The sequence below is a fragment of the Entelurus aequoreus genome, linkage group LG10, assembly GCF_033978785.1.
Source record: "Entelurus aequoreus isolate RoL-2023_Sb linkage group LG10, RoL_Eaeq_v1.1, whole genome shotgun sequence".
In the NCBI taxonomy this organism is placed as follows: domain Eukaryota; kingdom Metazoa; phylum Chordata; class Actinopteri; order Syngnathiformes; family Syngnathidae; genus Entelurus; species Entelurus aequoreus.
Genome location: NC_084740.1, coordinates 76,847,237 through 76,866,407, shown reverse-complemented (window position 1 = coordinate 76,866,407; position 19,171 = coordinate 76,847,237). Strand labels below are relative to the sequence as shown.

The 19,171-nt window shown below is 40.4% G+C and overlaps 2 protein-coding genes across 4 annotated transcripts in view; both read left to right on the top strand.

The window, feature by feature from the left end:
* The window catches only part of LOC133659059 (uncharacterized), a 46,521-nt gene extending 32,099 nt beyond the window's left edge, over positions 1-14,422 (top strand). For all 3 annotated transcript variants that reach the window (XM_062061731.1, XM_062061730.1, XM_062061732.1), the window contains 11 exons: positions 62-549; positions 621-748; positions 5,783-5,899; positions 5,975-6,091; positions 10,761-10,856; positions 10,934-11,103; positions 11,172-11,206; positions 11,270-11,313; positions 11,381-11,449; positions 11,518-11,668; positions 14,004-14,422. In XM_062061731.1, the coding sequence (XP_061917715.1) occupies positions 62-549; positions 621-748; positions 5,783-5,899; positions 5,975-6,091; positions 10,761-10,856; positions 10,934-11,103; positions 11,172-11,206; positions 11,270-11,313; positions 11,381-11,449; positions 11,518-11,668; positions 14,004-14,144 (1,556 nt within the window). In that variant the 3' untranslated portion in view covers positions 14,145-14,422. The remainder of the gene's footprint in view (positions 1-61; positions 550-620; positions 749-5,782; positions 5,900-5,974; positions 6,092-10,760; positions 10,857-10,933; positions 11,104-11,171; positions 11,207-11,269; positions 11,314-11,380; positions 11,450-11,517; positions 11,669-14,003) is intronic.
* A 1,065-nt stretch (positions 14,423-15,487) lies between these two features.
* The window catches only part of LOC133659058 (interphotoreceptor matrix proteoglycan 2-like), a 50,604-nt gene continuing 46,920 nt past the window's right edge, over positions 15,488-19,171 (top strand). The window contains exons 1-3 of the mRNA XM_062061729.1: positions 15,488-15,729; positions 15,807-16,037; positions 18,495-18,661. Of these exons, the coding sequence (XP_061917713.1) occupies positions 15,663-15,729; positions 15,807-16,037; positions 18,495-18,661 (465 nt within the window). The 5' untranslated portion in view covers positions 15,488-15,662. The remainder of the gene's footprint in view (positions 15,730-15,806; positions 16,038-18,494; positions 18,662-19,171) is intronic.

The following is a 19,171-nucleotide window of genomic DNA, read 5'->3' as shown; positions in this document are numbered from 1 at the left end:
TGAGACGTGTGATTGGTTAACACTTCAAGTTGTCCATGGTGATGATGGTTTCCTACTGTAGGTACTGTGAGCCCCTTCATCGTGCTGAGTCTAAAGGACCCCCAGGTGGGCATGGAGGGCGCGTTACTGCGCTCTCTCCTGGAACTCGACTGTCTTCACTGTCTGGCTAACGACGACACCTCCGTCGATGGGCTCCACCTGAAGGACTACATCAGTCCGACTCTGTCGCTGGATGAATGTTTGGAGCTGATCAAAAGAAGCGCTCGAGACCCCCTCTTGCTGAGACGGCTCGGCGTGGAGACCACAGAATCCACGTCAGACTCGGGCCCACCTTGTCCATTTTCGGATTCGAGAGCAAGCAGCAAAGAGGCCGAAACACAAACGGAGACGTCACCAGAGGCAGAACCTGCACTGGAGCTGGATGCCTCTGACGTGCAGCTGCTACTGAATATGGAGAAGACATCCATGCAGGAAGTGCAGACCACCACTGAAGTGCAGCCTAGTCCAGAAGAGGAGCAGAAAGAACTTAAAGCTCAGCAGCCCAACAAGGTTTGTGGGCCTCTTCTTTGGCTCCCAGACCTACATCATTCTTTGTTACTTAAACCTTTGTCCTGTTCCAGGAGGACAAGGAGGAAGATGTTCCTCTGTACACACTGTGCCGACGGAGAAGCAAAGAATCATACGTGATCTCCATGTGCACACCTGACTCCTCCTGGGTTAAATATAAACATCAAAGCCTGGGAAAAAGGTAAGTTATGTCATTGTCAGTGTTTCCTATACTGTAGTACCTCAATTTAGTAGTTTTTCTAGATTGGAGATGTTTTTTAAGTTGCAAACAAAGATTTGAGTTGAACCCATTTATTATTTATTTATCATTAACCCTTGAGTCGACTTAAAGGCCTACTGAAATGAATTTTTTTTATTTAAACGGGGATAGCAGATCTATTCTATGTGTCATACTTGATCATTTCGCGATATTGCCATATTTTTGCTGAAAGGATTTAGTATAGAACGACGACGATAAAGATTGAAACTTTTGGTATCTGATAAAAAAAAGGCTTGCCCCTACCGGAAGTAGCGTGACGTAGTCAGTTGAACATATACGCAAAGTTCCCTATTGTTTACAATGATGGCCGCATGAAGTGAGAGAGATTCGGACCGAGAAAGCGACAATTTCCCCATTAATTTGAGCGAGGATGAAAGATTTGTGGATGAGTAAAGTGCAAGTGAAGGACTAGTGGGGAGTTGAAGCTATTCAGATAGGGAAGATGCTGTGAGAGCCGGGGGTGACCTGATATTCAGCTGGGAATGACTACAACAGTAAATAAACACAAGACATATATATACTCTATTAGCCACAACACAACCAGGCTTATATTTAACATGCCACAAATTAATCCTGCATAAAAACACCTGCGTGTTTGTTATGCTAGCTCCTAGCTCCTCTGCTAGCTCCTAGCTCCATAGAACACGCCAATACAATTCAAACACCTGATCAACACACACAATCACTCAGCCCAAAAGACCGTTCACCTAACCCAAGGTTCATAAAGCTTATATATTTTTAAAAAGTTACGTACGTGACGCGCACGTACGGTACGGTACGTGTTATGCTAGCTCCTAGCTCCTATGCTAGCTCCTAGCTCCATAGAACACGCCAATACAATTCAAACACCTGATCAACACACACAATCACTCAGCCCAAAAGACCGTTCACCTAACCCAAGGTTCATAAAGCTTATATATTTTTAAAAAGTTACGTACGTGACGCGCACGTACGGTACGGTACATGTTATGCTAGCTCCTAGCTCCTATGCTAGCTCCTAGCTCCATAGAACACGCCAATACAATTCAAACACCTGATCAACACACACAATCACTCAGCCCAAAAGACCGTTCACCTAACCCAAGGTTCATAAAGCTTATATATTTTTAAAAAGTTACATACATACGCAAAAAAAAGTTGCGCACATACGGTCAAGCGATCAAATGTTTAGAAGCCAAAGCTGCATACTCACAGTAGCACGTCTGCGTCTTTGTCATCCAAATCAAAGTAATCCTGGTAAGAGTCTGTGTTGTCCCAGTTCTCTACAGCCACAGGGTTCAAAGCATAGGAAAAAAGGAGTGGCTTTTAGTCCATAATTTACCGTGTAAATATTTGTAATGTTTTTTATGTTTCATGCTGTTTTGGTCAAAAAACTAAATATGCAAAAATGTGTTGCAAACTGGGGAATACTTTCTATGAGGTAATTACAGCCTTTAATAGTGGCCAGACGTTAGCCATTGTTTTGTAAAATGTTTGCCAAAATGCACCTGAAAGTCTTATCACACCATGAGAAACTAACTTTTCTGGTCTGACGAGACAAAGATTGAACTCTTTGGCGTGTTCTTAGGAAACCAGGCACCGCTCATCACCAGGCAATACCATCCCTACAGTGAAGCATGGTGGTGGCAGCATCATGCTGTGGGGATGGTTTTCAGTAACTGTGAGACTAGTCAGGATAAAGGGAAATACAATTGTAGGTATGTACAGAGACATCCTAGATGAAAACTAACACTTCCCATCCAACCTGATGGAGCTCGAGAGGTGCTTCAAAGAGGAATGGGCAAAACTGCCCAAAGGAAAGTGTTCCAAACTTGTAGCATCGTAGTCAAAAATACTTGAGGCTGTAATTTCTGCCAAAGGTGCATCAACAAAGTATTGAGCAAATGCTGTGAATACTTATGTACATGTGATTTTAAATTTGCAAAAATAAAAAAGAAATGATCACATTGTCATTACGAGGTATTGTCTGTAAAATTTTGAGAACAAAAATGTATACCATTTTGAAATAAGGCTGTAACATAACAAAATGTGGAAAAAGTGAAGCGCTGTGAATACTTTTCGAATGTACTATAGTCCATGGTTCAACTAAAATGAGCTGACGCTGGCAAATTGATCTTGCTTCAAACATTCCCCTGCATGAACTTTCTCAGCCACACGTCCAATGAATGAAGAGAAGGGCTAGTTGTTTTAATTTTACAGACACACAATATATTCACATTTGCACACAAAGGTTTTTTTTTTTTTTAAAATAATAATAGCATTTGTATTTTTGGTAAAACTGAACGTTCGTTTTAACGTTAAATAACGTTGAAGATTCCATGCATTTGAAGTTACACAACCACCACATAATCTGTGTGGTTTAGTGGTGCCATTGCAAAACACTGACAATCGGCACAATTCAATTCTTCAAAACCACATTCACACACCTTTCTGTAGCAATAACAACCCACCACAATCATTCATTGTATTGAAGTTGTTGGTTGGAAGATTTTTCAATTTGAATGATCAACTATGCAAAAACACTATATAAGTCTCTCACATTAAAGGCCGACTGAAATGAAATGTTCTTATTCAAACGGGGATAGCAGATCCATTCTATGTGTCATACGTGATCATTTTGCGATATTGCCATATTTTTGCTGAAAGGATTCAGTAGAGAACATCGACGATAAAGTTTGCCACTTTTGGTCGCTGATAAAAAAGCCTTGCCTGTACCGGAAGTAGCGTGACGTCACAGGTTGTGGAGCTCCTCACATCTGCACATTGTTTACAATCATGGCCAGCAGCAGCGAGAGCGATTCGGACCGAGAAAGCGACGATTACCCCATTAATTTGAGCGAGGATGAAAGATTTGTGGATGAGGAAAGTGAGAGTGAAGGATTAGGGCAGTGGAAGCGATTCAGATAGGGAATATTCAGCTGGGAATGACTAAAACAGTAAATAAACACAAGACATATATATACTCTATTAGCCACAACACAACCAGGCTTATATTTAATATGCCACAAATTAATCCGCATAACAAACACCTCCCCCCTCCCGTCCATATAACCCACCAATACAAATCAAACACCCGCACAACACACTCAATCCCACAGCCCAAAGTACCGTTCACCTCCGTAAAGTTCATACAGCACATATATTTCCCCAAAGTTACAGACATGACATGCACATAGCGGCACGCACGTACGGGCAAGCCATCAAATGTTTGGAAGCCAAAGCTGCGTACTCACGGTAGCGCGTCTGCTATCCAACTCAAAGTCCTCCTGGTTGTGTTGCTGCAGCCAGCCGCTAATACACCGATCCTACCTACAGCTTTCTTCTTTGCTGTCTTCATTGTTCATTAAATAAATTGCAAAAGATTCACCAACACAGATGTCCAGAATACTGTGGAATTTTGCGATGAAAACAGACGACTTAATAGCGGGCCACAATGCTGTCCCAATATGTCCGCACAATCCGTGACGTCACGCGCAGGCGTCATCATACCGAGACATTTTCAGCAGAATATTTCGCGGGAAATTTAAAATTGCACTTTACTAATCTAACCCGGCCTTATTGGCATGTGTTGCAATGTTAAGATTTCATCATTGATATATAAACTATCAGACTGCGTGGACGCTAGTAGTGGCTTTCAGTAGGCCTTTAACTAGAGGTTGAGAACTGTAATCACACCCAAAACAATTTTCCTTGATTGTCAAAGGGAGATGCTTAGTTAGATTCATTCAATATATGCGGTGGAAGCATTATAACATGTTAGATTTTCAGTATATTAAAAATATGTGTTACAATGGGAGTCAATGGTGACCAATATGGGCAAAGGGGAAATTAACAGGAAATGGTTCTCTCCTATTTGGAAAAACTTTGCAAAAAGTGCCATGATGCCATTTTAAAGAACAACTTGTTCATAACTATGTGGCCAAATTTCAGCACATCAACATTTAAATTTAACTGGTTTATCAAAGATAGAAACGATTAAAATGCAAAAAACGTCATTCTTCGGTCAAGGCAAACTCAAGGATTAGGCGTCCTCGTCACTCGTTATAACAAATGCCACATGAACCCTGTAAGATGCGACCAAAACATCTGGTCTTACTCGCGAGCTTTAGCACTTAGCCAGAGGCGGACCTTTCAACCATGGACAGGAAGACAGTGCCCATGGATACGTTGATTTGAGGTACAAGTGTTTTGAGTGAAGAGCTCCGTGACAGAACCAATTAAGCTTGTAAGTTGAGGTACTACTGTACTTTCTTTGTTCATTTGTTGTGGCCTGTTGGCCCCTCCCCCTTAAACACATTTTAATACCACTGTCTGGAGTGTTGCTTGTCTTTCCAACTCCGTACAGTAGATGGCATCGTAACTCTGCTTCTTAACACACATAATACCCACCTGCTCTGCCAGAGAATAAGAAGACATAGCAGGAAGAATCAGGGTCGCCAACTTAGTCACTACACATTATTCAGACCTATCCAAAAAGTTTTTTTCAAAAAAGGCGACAAATCATGCAACCTTTTTTTTGTTTTGTCGGGCATTTTTGGACAAGCGTAACATGAGACATATGAGATGGCGGGAATTTTTGTACCCAAGATCCCAGACAAGAATATCATAAAATAGGATATAAATAGGATATCTTACAAATAGGATTAGATGAGATTAAATAGTGATCATGTCAACAGACCACAGTTAGGGATGTGTGCTGCTCTTCACCCTGACCTAAGACTGCAGATGTTGCTTTTGCTTGTCATTGCTCCCCTTCTGACTTTGACCTTAAATTCAATGTCTTATCATTCATTTGTACTTGAATAAAGTCCTAATTTAACAAGTTAAGTCATTCATGTAATCTTAATAAAAGGACTAAAGAGACTAAAGTTGTAATTTTGCAAGAATCAGTTATTATATTGCAGGAAAAGAAAGTCCTAATTTAAGTACAACTTTCTTCTGGTTCCGGGTGCTCAGGTTGATCCAGTTCCCTCCGCCCCCCATGAAAGGCGGCATCACCGTGACCATGGAGGATCTGCAGTGTCTGGACAGCGGGCAGTACCTCAATGACGTCATCATCGACTTTTTCCTCAAGTGAGGCAGACCACTTTCAAGCCGAAGTCTCTCATGCCGTGCCCACTTTAACGTGTGTGTGTCTTCTCGACTCAGATACCTCCTCCACAAATCGCCGCAGGCCATCGCCGAGCGCTCGCACGTCTTCAGCAGCTTCTTTTACAAGCAGCTCACACGCCGGGACAACGCCAGCGAGGGCAGCATCACTGAATCGTAAGTTTCTTTTTGTCCTCAGCATTAGTTCAAATGTTTACCTCTGAGAGCCGCATATAGAAAAATGAAAGTAGAGGTGCTAAATTAATGACACTGAATTAATGACTTGTATTCAGCATTTTTTTAATGGGGTTAATCTAACTTTTAATCAATGAGGTTATTGTCTCTGTGTACCTGCGACTTGACTCAGGCCATGTCCACACCAACACGGATACTTAATAAAGGCATACCTATCTCTGCGTTTAGACCTCTTGTCCTCACGCAAACGCATACTTTTGTAACACTGGCCAAAGTGTTGAGTTCCAAAACTCTCCGCTCAGCCTATGTGTGCACACGGCACAAATGAGAGACGTGTACTCCTCTGATGACATCATTTCCAAAGCTCTACAACACCGCGTTGCCTTTAAACACACTATAAGAGGATTTTCTGTATGTTTGAATGTAAACATGCTGCTTTTGTCACTCATTGATAAAAGACGCATCAAAATAGGCTTTGCGACACTCCTGCCAGCGACAATGAGAGTTAGCTGTTTTCAGTGTTGGCGTTAACGCACTTTTTGTGTCTTTTTACGCATCAAAATCAGACCGACCCTGCCTTCTCTGGGTCAAAACTCCAGTTTTCTTGTTTTGTTTTTTTATCGATTATCGCTTTCTGCCAGTGTTTTGTTTTGTTTATTGTGACAATGTCAGTGTCGTGACTTGGAGAAGATAACCGGGTCAAATTTCTGTCCCCGTTTATTGAGTTTTTATAGGTCGTCTTCAAAGTAATGAACTTTCCGGTACAATTTATAAAATTTTGACTCGCCGAAAGTTTTGTCAATGACAAATACTGCCTCAGTTTGCACTCGGACAACTTCACCGCGAGGGGCTGTCAAAAGAAAGACTTCATGGTAAACACTAAGGTGAGTGTAAAGTCAACCTTTTTAACTTCATCTTATGCCATGTCTGCAGTAAATGAGTTGTTTTAGTCTTTGTGAGTCCATGGAAACTTTACTTTTATCTCCCGTTGGATAGACATCGTTCTAGGATGGAGACAGGCTAGCTGTTAGCTTCAAGCTAACCATCACCCGACCAGACTCCTCCACTTCAAAAACATACTTTGCAGGTCAACAAACGGGGCAAATAAGTGCCTTTTGAAGTGTTGATGTGCGAGGAGGTTCAAAAGGAGTCTCTTGGAGAAGTGGCTGACAAGTTAGGAAGTGTCGCTCGCATCGCTGACAGTGACGTCATCACCATCATTGTTTACTGAAGCAGAGATGCTGACTGTGCGTTACATTAGCTGGCCCACATTAGCTGTGGGCCACAAATGTTATCATGCGTGCTTTAAACACTAAAAAACAGATAGATAATGTTCTCAGGGCTCTGTGTACGTGCAGGCAGGTTTTAAAGGTAATGTATATGTCATTGTACGTCTAGTATAGCAAAATAAACATTATAATAACAGAAGTGTAATCCCACCAAGTCAGCTGTGGCTTCTTTTCCAGGCTTCTGATTGGACAAAATGTGCATGACAGACAGTTTTGCAACTACACTTGTGTGGATAGAGATCATTTTAACCCCAAATACGCGTTTTTGAAACTCCGTGTTGGTGTGGACATGGCCTCAGAGCAACAACATACGCAACATCATGTGGCACAAAGATAGTGCTAAGTGTTTTATATCGGTCCATATCGATAATTATTGATATGTTTTATGACCCAACAAAAATAAGGACTAGAAGGAAAATATAAATTAAATGTAAACATTTTTGTTTCAAATGTAACCTTCCTCTGATTATAATCCCCTCACCTATCAAGGCAGGAAGGAAAGGAAATGTCAACACAAACATGGAAAACAATCAATTAAACAACATTCTAAAATCACATTGAACACTTAACAATAACCTCTTAAAAATGAAGGTGCAATAATAAGTAATATGTAAGAAATGCTTAATAAAGTGTAACAAAATAGTGCAGGTTTAATGCCAGGAAGTTACAGCTGTGCTCTAAAGGGTGAGCGTGGTTAAGGTGGTGTGGTATTACTGATCTTGGTGGGGACAAGTGCCTTGCATAATTTAAAGACCACATTGGTCTGACTACAAAAATAAATCCAATAAACTGCCATACTGTCGAGGTGACTTTTCCTGTTTTATCCACAATTTTTTTGCTCTCTACAACACTCACGTTTACTTTCTCTTCTCACTCCATGCAAATAATTAACCAAACACACTTGATAGTTGATACTGTTACCTGATTGGCTGTTAGCATCACTCACACTGATCAGTGATCATTTCCTGCGTTGCTCCGTTACCAAAGAGCGAGTGCCTTTGTTTATTATAAATAAACAAATCTGTGCTTCACAACTTTGAAAGCATTTTTTATTGATATGGGATCTTTCTGTGTGGAGTTTGCATGTTCTCCCCGTGACTGCGTGGGTTCTACTCCGGCTTCCTCCCACCTCTAAAGACATGCACCTGGGGATAGGCCCCTCCCACCTCCAAAGACATGCACCTGGGGATAGGCCCCTCCCACCTCTAAAGACATGCACCTGGGGATAGGCCCCTCCCACCTCCAAAGACATGCACCTGGGGATAGGCCCCTCCCACCTCCAAAGACATGCACCTGGGGATAGGCCCCTCCCGCCTCCAAAGACATGCACCTGGGGATAGGTTGATTGGCAACACTAAATTGGCCCTCGTGTGTGAATGTGAGTGTGAATGTTGTCTGTCTATCTGTGTTGGCCCTGTGATGAGGTGGCGACTTGTCCAGGGTGTACCCCGCCTTCCGCCCGAATGCAGCTGAGATAGCCTCCAGCACCCCCCGCGACCCCGAACGGGACAAGCGGTAGAAAATGGATGGATGGATGGATGAATTACATGTCTATCGCGATATATATTAATAGTGTTTTATTGCCGAGCCTGAGATGGTATGTAGCCACAGCGAAAAAGAGGTCTCACTTTGTCAGGAAACTTGGCCAGTGATGTTTTAAATAGTAGGAATAGGATGAATTATATCTAACAAATAGTGTAAAATATTCTTAATACATTTAGACATATCAGAAGTGTGTTTATAGTTTGTATAAGTTTGGATGTTTTTAACTTGGTGTAGATGATGCATTTGAGGTTTTTTTCTAAAAAGTAGTGTACATCGCTCTATTACACCAGCTTTGAAGAAATGGCATCACTTCCAGATTTGCTTTGACACAAGAAACTGACTTTACACTAGTATTACACATTTGTGCTTCAGTATTATATATTACATGTACATTATATTTATATTCATATTGGGTTATATTATTACATGTACATTATATTTATTATCAATAAAAGCGGTAGAAAATGGATGGATGGATGGATAATAATATATTTTTACATATACAATGTGTATATTATATATATATAGTCAATATAGTGATATCCATCCATCCATTTTCTACCGCTTGTCCCTTTTGGGGTCGCTGGAGCCTATCTCAGCTACAATCGGGCGGAAGGCGGGGTACACCCTGGACAATTCACTTTTCTACCTTCAAGGTACTCAAAGCGCTTTGACACTAGTTCCACATTCGCCCATTGACACACATTCACACACTGATAACCATGACCCATCAGGAGCAAGGGTGAAGTGTCTTGCCCAAGGACACAACGGACGTGACGAAGTTGGTAGAAGGTGGGGATTGAACCAGGAACCCTCAGGTTGCTGGCACGGCCACTCTCCCGTCACGCTTACTAATCAGTATGGTGATATATATTTACAGTGATGTGTCAATGTAGGGATATATTATTACATGTACAATGTGTACATATTTATAATCAATATATTACATGTAAGTTAGTGTGTACATTTTTTATAATCAATAAAGTGATGTATTACATGTATATTAATGTGTACAATATGTTTATAATAAATATAGTGATATATTATTACATGTACAATGAGTACAATTTATTTATAATCCATATGGTGATATATTATTACATGTACATTATATTTATAATCAACATAATGATATATTTTACATGCACCTGGGGATAGGTTGATTGGCAACATTAAATGGTCTCTAGTGTGTGAATGTTGTCTATCTGCGTTGGCCCTGTGATGAGGTGGCGACTTGTCCAGGGTGTACCCCGCCTTCCGACCCCGAAAGGGACAAGCGGTAGAAAATGGATGGATGGATTATATATATAATCATAGCATATGTACATGGAGGAAAATGTTTTAATCACGTGTGCCTCACAAGTCTGACGGTGGATAAAATGAAACTAAAACTAGTTAGTAAATAAGTTCATGATCTGTGGTCAGAAAAGTCAATCAAATCAACACTTTTTATATGGACCTGATGGTTTATGTTTCCAAATAAAACCTACTGCATCTGTTTAAGTCTGTAAAAGTTATTTTTGTTGAAATATATATCTTAATATTGTAATGAATTTGAATGAAAATGTCTCCAATTGTGGGTTTTTCACATTTTTTAGATGAGATAAAGAATAATTCAATCATAATCAACAATATATAATTATGTAAATATTTGTTATCTTATATACATTTATTATATAATCACTTGACAAGACTAAATGAACAATAACCCCAACAAGATATGCTAAGCTATCTAAATAAAGCAACCTTTCCATCTTAGCAAAAAAGTCAGTTGTAAAACCTCCATCATCATACATTTTGTATTCTTGTGCTTTCAGCTGTCAGAGGCAGAAGCGGCACCAGCGAGTTAAGACGTGGACACGCCACGTGGACATCTTCAAGAAGGACTTCCTGTTTGTCCCTGTCAACCAGGAGTAAGTCGCCATCCAACATGGCGGACGACACTAATGCTCCCAAACATTGCAGTCATGATGATAGTCTTCTTTTGAAGGGCTCACTGGTATTTGGTGGTCATTTGCTTCCCTGGACTGGAGGAGCCCACGCTGGAGGTCAGGGCAGGAAGGAGCCACAACGGGACGGGCGAGTCGCCCAAGGAAGAGGAGGCGGGAGGAAGCTCGACTGACGCCACAGCCACGTTGTGCCAAAGCAACACAGAGACTGGTATCTGCTCTACTCAGCCATGTTGTCCCCCATTTGACGTCTAGTAATGTTTACTTCCTGTCTTGCAGGAAAGGATTCCACTGAAGTCATTCCCACTCAAGTGGTGAGTTGAAATGTATGACAGCATGACTTCTACAATCTTCAATGTCTTGCTTTTCTCTCCTAGAACTGCACAGAGCACACCTGCAGTAGGAAGAGGATTTGTAAAAGGTAAAAAAAAAAAAGGTATTTGCTTTTTTGGGAGCTTTGACGTGAACATGGTCTGTCTTGGTTTTAGGCCGTGCATTCTGGTCATGGACTCCCTCAAGCTGTCTCTTCACGAGCGCATCTTCAAAGTGTTACGGGAGTGAGTAAGAACTCTTTCCAGCCTTTGTCCATTTCCACAGCAGCCGACTGTATCATCCCCGCTTTTAGGTACCTGCAGTCCGAATGGGAGGTTCGCCGCGGGTCATCGAGAGACTTCGGCCCCGACCAGATGACGGGCTCACACTGTAAAGTTCCTCTGCAGGACAACAGCAGCGACTGTGGGCTCTACCTGCTGCAGTATGTGGAGACCTTTCTCAAGGTATAAACTTCTCATGTTATCCAACCAAATGAAGGCATTTATGACAATAGAGGTCATGTGTTACAAAAAGAAAGATTTAAAAAACAGGGGAAAAGTTATTTTTCGAGAATAGTTATTAATTAAATGACATATAGTTGAATGTGCTCAAAAAGTATTGATACACACAGAATTCTTTTGACCAAGTTTTTTTTTTTTAACAACTAAAATAAATAGCTTTAAAGCACTGTTAAAAAGCCCCTCTACAGTATATAAAGTACCAATGATGGTCACACACACCAAATTATTCTCTGCATTTGACCCATCACCCTTGATCACCCCCTGGGAGGTGAGGGGAGCAGTGGGCAGCAGCGGTGGCCGCGCACGGGAAGGGCGCAGGGCTTCACTGATAGTGTTCTGGCGTCGTTCTCTGTTCAGCGGTCCTTGAACACACCATAAAAACAGGAACTAATACAAATCCATCCATTTTCTACAGCTTGTCCCTTTCGGGGTCGCTGGAGCCTATCTCAGCTGCATTAACAAATTAAAAAGATGGGTTTGACAAAAACAGATTATCTTTGAATATCAGTAAAAACTAAAATAATGTAATTCCATGACAGTAGAAGAGAAAGTCAAACACAATTAGGACATTAACAGATTACACATTTTGTGTGTAATAATAGTTGAGAAAATGAACAAAAAATCTCAATAAAATAAACAAACTGGCAAGAAATACGTCAATATTGAATACAACAAAATATATACTTGACCAAAAAGCCCTCCATATTTTCTATTGCTCGCCAGTGTTACCATAGCTGAGTTTTTGTGCAGAACTATGGGCAAATAACTCCAAAAGTACACTTAACATGTTACAAAAAAGGAAGATGAGTTAGAATAATAACACATACAGTGATTACAAATACATCACAAGACAAACACCACAGTTGACATACGTCACACTAAAAGTCACAATTTCTCTGTGATTGTTGATCAAAAGCTAATGAAGATTTTGGCAAAATGAGGGTAATAAGTTATTTTTTGGTCATTCTGTGTATATTGTTACCTGCTGGTCTCTTTGATTGATTGATTGAGACTTTTATTAGTACCGTAGGTTGCACAGTGAAGTACATATTCCGTACAATTGACCACTAAATGGTAACACCCCAATAAGTTTTTCAACTTGTTTAAGTCCATTGATTCATGATACAGATATATACTATCATATATACTATCATCATAATACAGTCATCACACAAGATAATCACATTGAATTATTTACATTATTTACAATCAGGGGTGTGGAGGGGGGGGGGGGGGGGTTAGGATATGGACATCAAGTAGTGGACATAGAGAGAGAGAGAGAGAGATCAGAAGGCATAAGAAAGAGTATCTGCATTTGATTGTTTACATTTGATTATTAGCAATCCGGGGAGGGTGTTAGTTTAGGGTTGTAGCTGCCTGGAGGTGAACTTTTAGTGCGCTTTTGAAGGAGGATAGAGATGCCCTTTCTTTTACACCTGTTGGGAGTGCATTCCACATTGATGTGGCATAGAAAGAGAATGAGTTAAGACCTTTGTTAGTTCGGAATCTGGGTTTAACGTGGTTAGTGGAGCTCCCCCTGGTGTTGTGGTTAACTTAACCCTGCATATGAATGTAGCAGCAGTGTGCGTCAAATATGGCTGCAAAATTATAGTTTCACAAAATAAAAGCATGTTTAATTTTAAGTTTATGAGCTGGAGTATGTTTTTATGACGTAATATTGTAGTTTATTTCATCAGAAAAACTAATGCCAAAACAACAGTTACATGCACAGCTGCACACGTCCTTGGTAGCAAAGATGGCGCCTGTTGGTCATACTCTTCTTACACATGACTCTGACACGACTGGTATGTGGCCTCCATCTCGTGGTAACCCATTTGATTCAAGTACAGTGTTTTATTTTCTTATATCCAAACACAGTATAACTGTTCAAACTGTGTTTAATGTTACAGTGGCCAAAAATAATAAACCTACTTGTTAAATAAATAATAGTTTTAATGAAAACTTGGGCTGTATTTTACAGTTGGTTCATTATGGTGGTATCCTGTTTGAGTTTGCTCTGCATGTAGCCAAGTATCAAAGGGGATAAGATGATCCCACATAATGGGATTTTTGGGTTTACATTTATATCGAACAAGGTTCATAGTTGAAAAAGTGTTTTCAGGAAGAACATTTCCTATAAGAAATAAAAGAAAGATGGAGAATATGAAAAGTGGGAGCCTGTCCAGGAAAGTGTTATTTTGTAGTGACACATTAGGGAACAATTAATTCCTATCGTACAAGAACAACACTGGAAGAAATGTGCTTCTTGTACCTGCAGGACCCCGTGGTGCACTTTGACCTGCCGCTATATCTGCAGCGCTGGTTTCCACGGCATCGCGTGCGTGGGAAACGAGACGAAATCCGCAATCTGGTGCTGCAACTTTATTGCCAGCAGAACCTGAGCAAGAAGCAAGAGTAAGAGTCCAGCACAGTGAATGTTGGCTCATACTGAGCGACACATTCAGCAGGAACTCGACTGTGGACTGGTCTTCATGAACCAAGTAGCCTCTCGCTTCTACTTTTTAACTCAACTGTACATTGTCTTCTTTAGCCTAGAACTTTTTTAAAGGATGTTTTTTTTCTTTTTATAAATATTTAATTTTTACTCCCTATCACGTCAAAGTAAGTCAAGTGTGTCCAAGGTGTTGCAAGTTCCACATGTAGTTTGTGTAACATAAAACTCTTCTTTGGAATTCATTTGCTCTGCTCATTATTCTTCAGTCTTTCACAAAACTGGCATCAGTTTTTGTATTGGTATTGGTATTGGTATTGGGCCACAAGGTACGACAGAACTTTGCTGAAATGGCGTATTCCATCCATTTTCTACCGCTTGTTCCTTTCTAAAAGTCATATTTTAAGAGTACATTTGTAATATTACAAAAAACTGTTAATTACATGACTAAATTCACATCACAAGAAAAACATCATTAAAATGTAACAATAATTTATTACAACTAGATTGTTTTAATTGTATCTGGCTCGGCATTTTAGACTAAATTGAAATGCTCACAATGCAAATAGCTAACAAAATGCTAAAAGGTTCTCTGCATAAACTAACTGCTAACTTTTTCAAATGATGGCTGGCATGTAAATGCTTGTTTTATTTCTTGCAATATTATGACTTCTCATAAGATTTCACATTTTTAGCCGCAATAGTACAACTGCTGTATCACAACTTAGTACTCAAAATGTTACTACTTTATTCCTGGAAAAATAAAAATGTGTTTTCTTGTAATATCACAATTTTATTTGTGATTTACACTATGCAGCTTTCTCACAAAGTTATGACTATGCTACTAATATCACAAGATTGTTCTGGAAGTCTCAGGCCGTAAGTGTTTGTTAAGGTTAAAACAAATGGATATTGCCACTTCATTTCTACAGTGTTACACACTTTTCTCTCAAAATGATGACTTCAATCTTGCAATTCTGAAATGATTACCTCTCAAGTGTGACCCTAATAGTCTTCAGTAAAGTTGGCCCACATTCTCCCACTTGTTGTTTTTTCCCTCTTTAAAACGTAAATGTGATGTTTGTAAATTTAGTGTAATACATATTTGACAACAGTTTCAGGTTTGCGCCCACTGCAAGAAGCTGGATGTACATGTCCACTGCAGAGGACACTGGTTGTCAGGAGAACATAAAGTGGTGAAAAAGCTTTTTGTCTACGTTCACTTCCCTTGCTGGCGAGCTTGTCTAAGGCTTTACGGCTAAATGGGATTAGCGCGTTCAAAAATCCAGCCATCTGCCCGTGCAGCTTGACCCAGGGGGCGTCTTCTCAGCATCATGTCACAGGCGGGACTCTGTCTTCACACGGGAAACTGCTCATCCTTTGGTTTTAGGGTTCCTCCTTGTTCTCCTGCACCTGGAGGCTTGTGAACTATGCACACTTGGAAGGCGTCTTTGCAAAGTTCAAGGATCTAAACAAGGATTTAAAATGTTGTCATGGAGATGTCTTTTATTCTTCTTCAGCGTGGTGGTCATGTTCTTGGACCTGAGGACAGGTACGTCCAGTTCTAGCCCACACCTCTTCTGGTTCTCATCAGTCTGAGATGTTTTTGTTTCCGATCCGTCCTAATAGAAGCAACGCTGGAAGGCTCCTCCATGGGTCCGCTGGATCTGCCTCACAGCGAGGAAGCGCCGTCCTTCCGGCGAGTCGTCCGCCTGTCCGACGTCAAAGTGTCCCGAGGAAGCCGCGTGGCGCTGACCCGACGCAAACGCAACGTCCTTTTCCCCAGCGGAGTCAAGCTGTGTGCGCAGGAGACCGCTAAGCAGGCCGTCGCCAACCATCTCAGCTTCTTCCATCTGAGAGGTCCGTCTGTTGCCATCATAACATGCAACTTAGTAGGATAGATATAAAACATGACTTAGTACAGATCAGTGATTCTCACACCCGTACACGTACCACTGGTGGTACGCCAAATAATCACTTAAATATTTCAACACAGTGTTACTGTTCAAACTGAGTGTAATGTTACAGTGGCCAACAATAGTAAATATAATTGTTAAATAAAAGCTCTGCCTTGTTTTTAATGAATACTTAGGCCTGCTACACTACTGTATTTTAATGTTTGTCATTATTGTAGAACTTGCAGAGCCAAGTGTTTTATGAGGTGGTACTTGGTGAAAAAAAGTTGAGAACTTCTGGGGCAGACATAAAACTTATTATGGATTAAAACAGTAATAATACATAATATCAACAAAAAAAAAAAAGAACAATATATAATAGACCTGATGGCATGGTGGCCTGAGGGGGACAATTCTAAATGACGTGACATCCGTCTGCAAGTACAATTTCAAAAGTTACAATATGAGCAGAGCCCTCCTGTAATATAGAGGATCTTTAAAAACAGCAGACTACACCTGTCACTGTCACATACAGGGTCTTTGACTAGCTGTTTTAACAGTAGGTCCTCAAAAACAGCAGAGCAAATCCTGTCTCATAGAGGATCTTTGACCCACATATTTGCAGTAGGTCTTCAAAAACAGCAAAGCAAACCCTGTCTCATAGAGGATCTTTGACCCACATATTTGCAGTAGGTCTTCAAAAACAGCAAAGCAAACCCTGTCTCATAGAGGATCTTTGACTCACATATTTGCGGTAGGTCTTTAAAAACAGCAAAGCAAACCCTGTCTCATAGAGGATCTTTGACCCACATATTTGCAGTAGGTCTTCAAAAACAGCAAAGCAAACCCTGTCTCATAGAGGATCTTTGACTCACATATTTGCGGTAGGTCTTTAAAAACAGCAGGGCGCTCCTGTCGTTTCATCAGGAGATTCCTAAAAACAGAAGCGTAATCCTGTCACATGTAGGATCTTTAACTAGCAAAAGATTCCTAATAAAAAGCAGAAAGTTCCTGTCATGTCGAGGATCTTTGACTCCCGTTTTTGAAGTAGGTACGTACAAACAGGAACACAGTCCTGTCATAGAGAGGATCTTTGACTCATGTTTTTGCAGTAGGTCCTTAAAACACGCATTTTGCTTTTGTCTCATAAAGGATCTTTGACTAGCGTTTTTGGAGTAAGTCATTTTTGCAATACATTTCTAAAAACAACAGCACACTTTTGCTAAATAGAAGATCTTTGACTGGCATTGTTGTAGTGCATCCTAAAATACAACAGAATGCACCTTTCAAATGCTGGGTCTTTGACTAGCTGTTTTAGCAGTAGGTCCCCCCAAAAAGGCAAAAACACTAATGAAAAGCACATAAAGGATCTTTGACTCACATATTTGCAATAGGTCTTTAAAAACAGCAGACTGTCATTTCATCAGAAGAATAATCCTGTCACAAGCAGGATCCTTGACTAGCATTTTTGCAATATATTCTTCAAAACAGAAAACTCCTGTCACATACAGGCTCTTTGACTTACTGTTTTAGCAGTATGTTTTCAAAACAGCAAATCATCCGTGTCTCATACCGGATCTTTGACTCATGTTTGCAGTAGGTTTTTAAAACAGCAGGGTGCTCCTGTCACTTCATGAGTAAATTCCTAAAACCAAAAGAATAATCCTGTCAAATCTAGGCTCTTTGACTAGAATTGTTTGCATTTAAATTCTTAAAAACAGAATAATTATCTTGTTGTATACAGGATCTTTGAGTTCTGTGTTTGCAGAAAGGTCCTTAAAAACAGCATTGTGCTTTTGTCACATACAGGATTTTCGACTGGCGTTTTTGGAGGAAGTCATTTTTCAGTAGATTTCTTAAAACAACACCCCTGTTATTGTTGCAATAGAGCCTAAAAAAACTGTAAAGCACCTGCCACATGCACAATCTTTGACTAACTGTTTTAGCAAAAATAGCATATAAGATCTTTGAAGAGCGTTTTTTTGCGGTACGTCTTGCCAAAAACAGAGGAATGCTCCTGTCACATACAGGATCTTTGAATACCATTTTCACAGTGTGTCCTTAAAAAGAGCAGAGTGCTCCTGTCGCATACATGATCTTTGACTATTGTTTTTCTAGTAGGTCTTTAAAACCAGTAAGCACCCCTGTCTTATCCCAGTAGGTCTTTCAAAACAGAAATATGCTCAAGTCACATACAGGATTTTCCACTAGTGTTTTTGGAGGAAGTCTAGATTCTAGCTAGATTCTTAAAAAGGACTGAAAGATCCTGTCATATAGAGGACCTTTGACTGGTGTTTTTGCAGTAGGTCTTTAAAAACAGAAAAGTGCTTGAGTCACATAGAGGATCTTTAACTGGTGTTTTTGCGTTAGGTCCCAACAAACAGCATGATTTACCTGCCAACCTTTGACTCTTGGGTTCCAGTGTGCCAGGAGACCGTGTGGGAGGCTTTCAAAATTTTCTGGGAGCGCCTCCCTGAGCAAGAGGAGTACCAGAGCTGGATGAACCAATGCCAGGAGGGGGAGGTCACGGCACAAGACATCGGTACCTACTTCAGCCAATCAGAGGAGCACCAGACTCTGGTCGAGAAGGTTTGTTATTGTTTTTTAAAAAAACAACCCACCATCTACTATAAATGTTTGTGATAATATTTGACCACTGTTTTGTGTTATTCTGCAGACTAATGAATGAAATCATAAACTCCCATCAACAACCTCAATGGTCTGTGCAAATTTGACAAAGTCAGTCGGATGAGTCATTTTCTCGAAGCTAACTAAGAACGTGTCGTGGAAATCTGTTCTCACTGTTTTGATGGATTTTGCTAAAGTTTTGTGAAAATCTATTCTGAAGTTTTTGCGTATTCTGCTGACGAACAAGCTAACAACAAAGTTCCATGGAAATCTTTGCGTGATTCCACTAAGTAAGTAATCCAACAGTTGATCCTGATCACATGACTTCACATTTTATTGGTCTGTGCAATTTTAAAAAGATATGTTGGCTGTGTCGATAATATTTTTTCATCGTTCTGCTGAACAAAGAACCAGCCCCTGTGAAGGTTTTTACTCACTAAATAGTTTCTTGGAAATCTGTAATGAAGACTT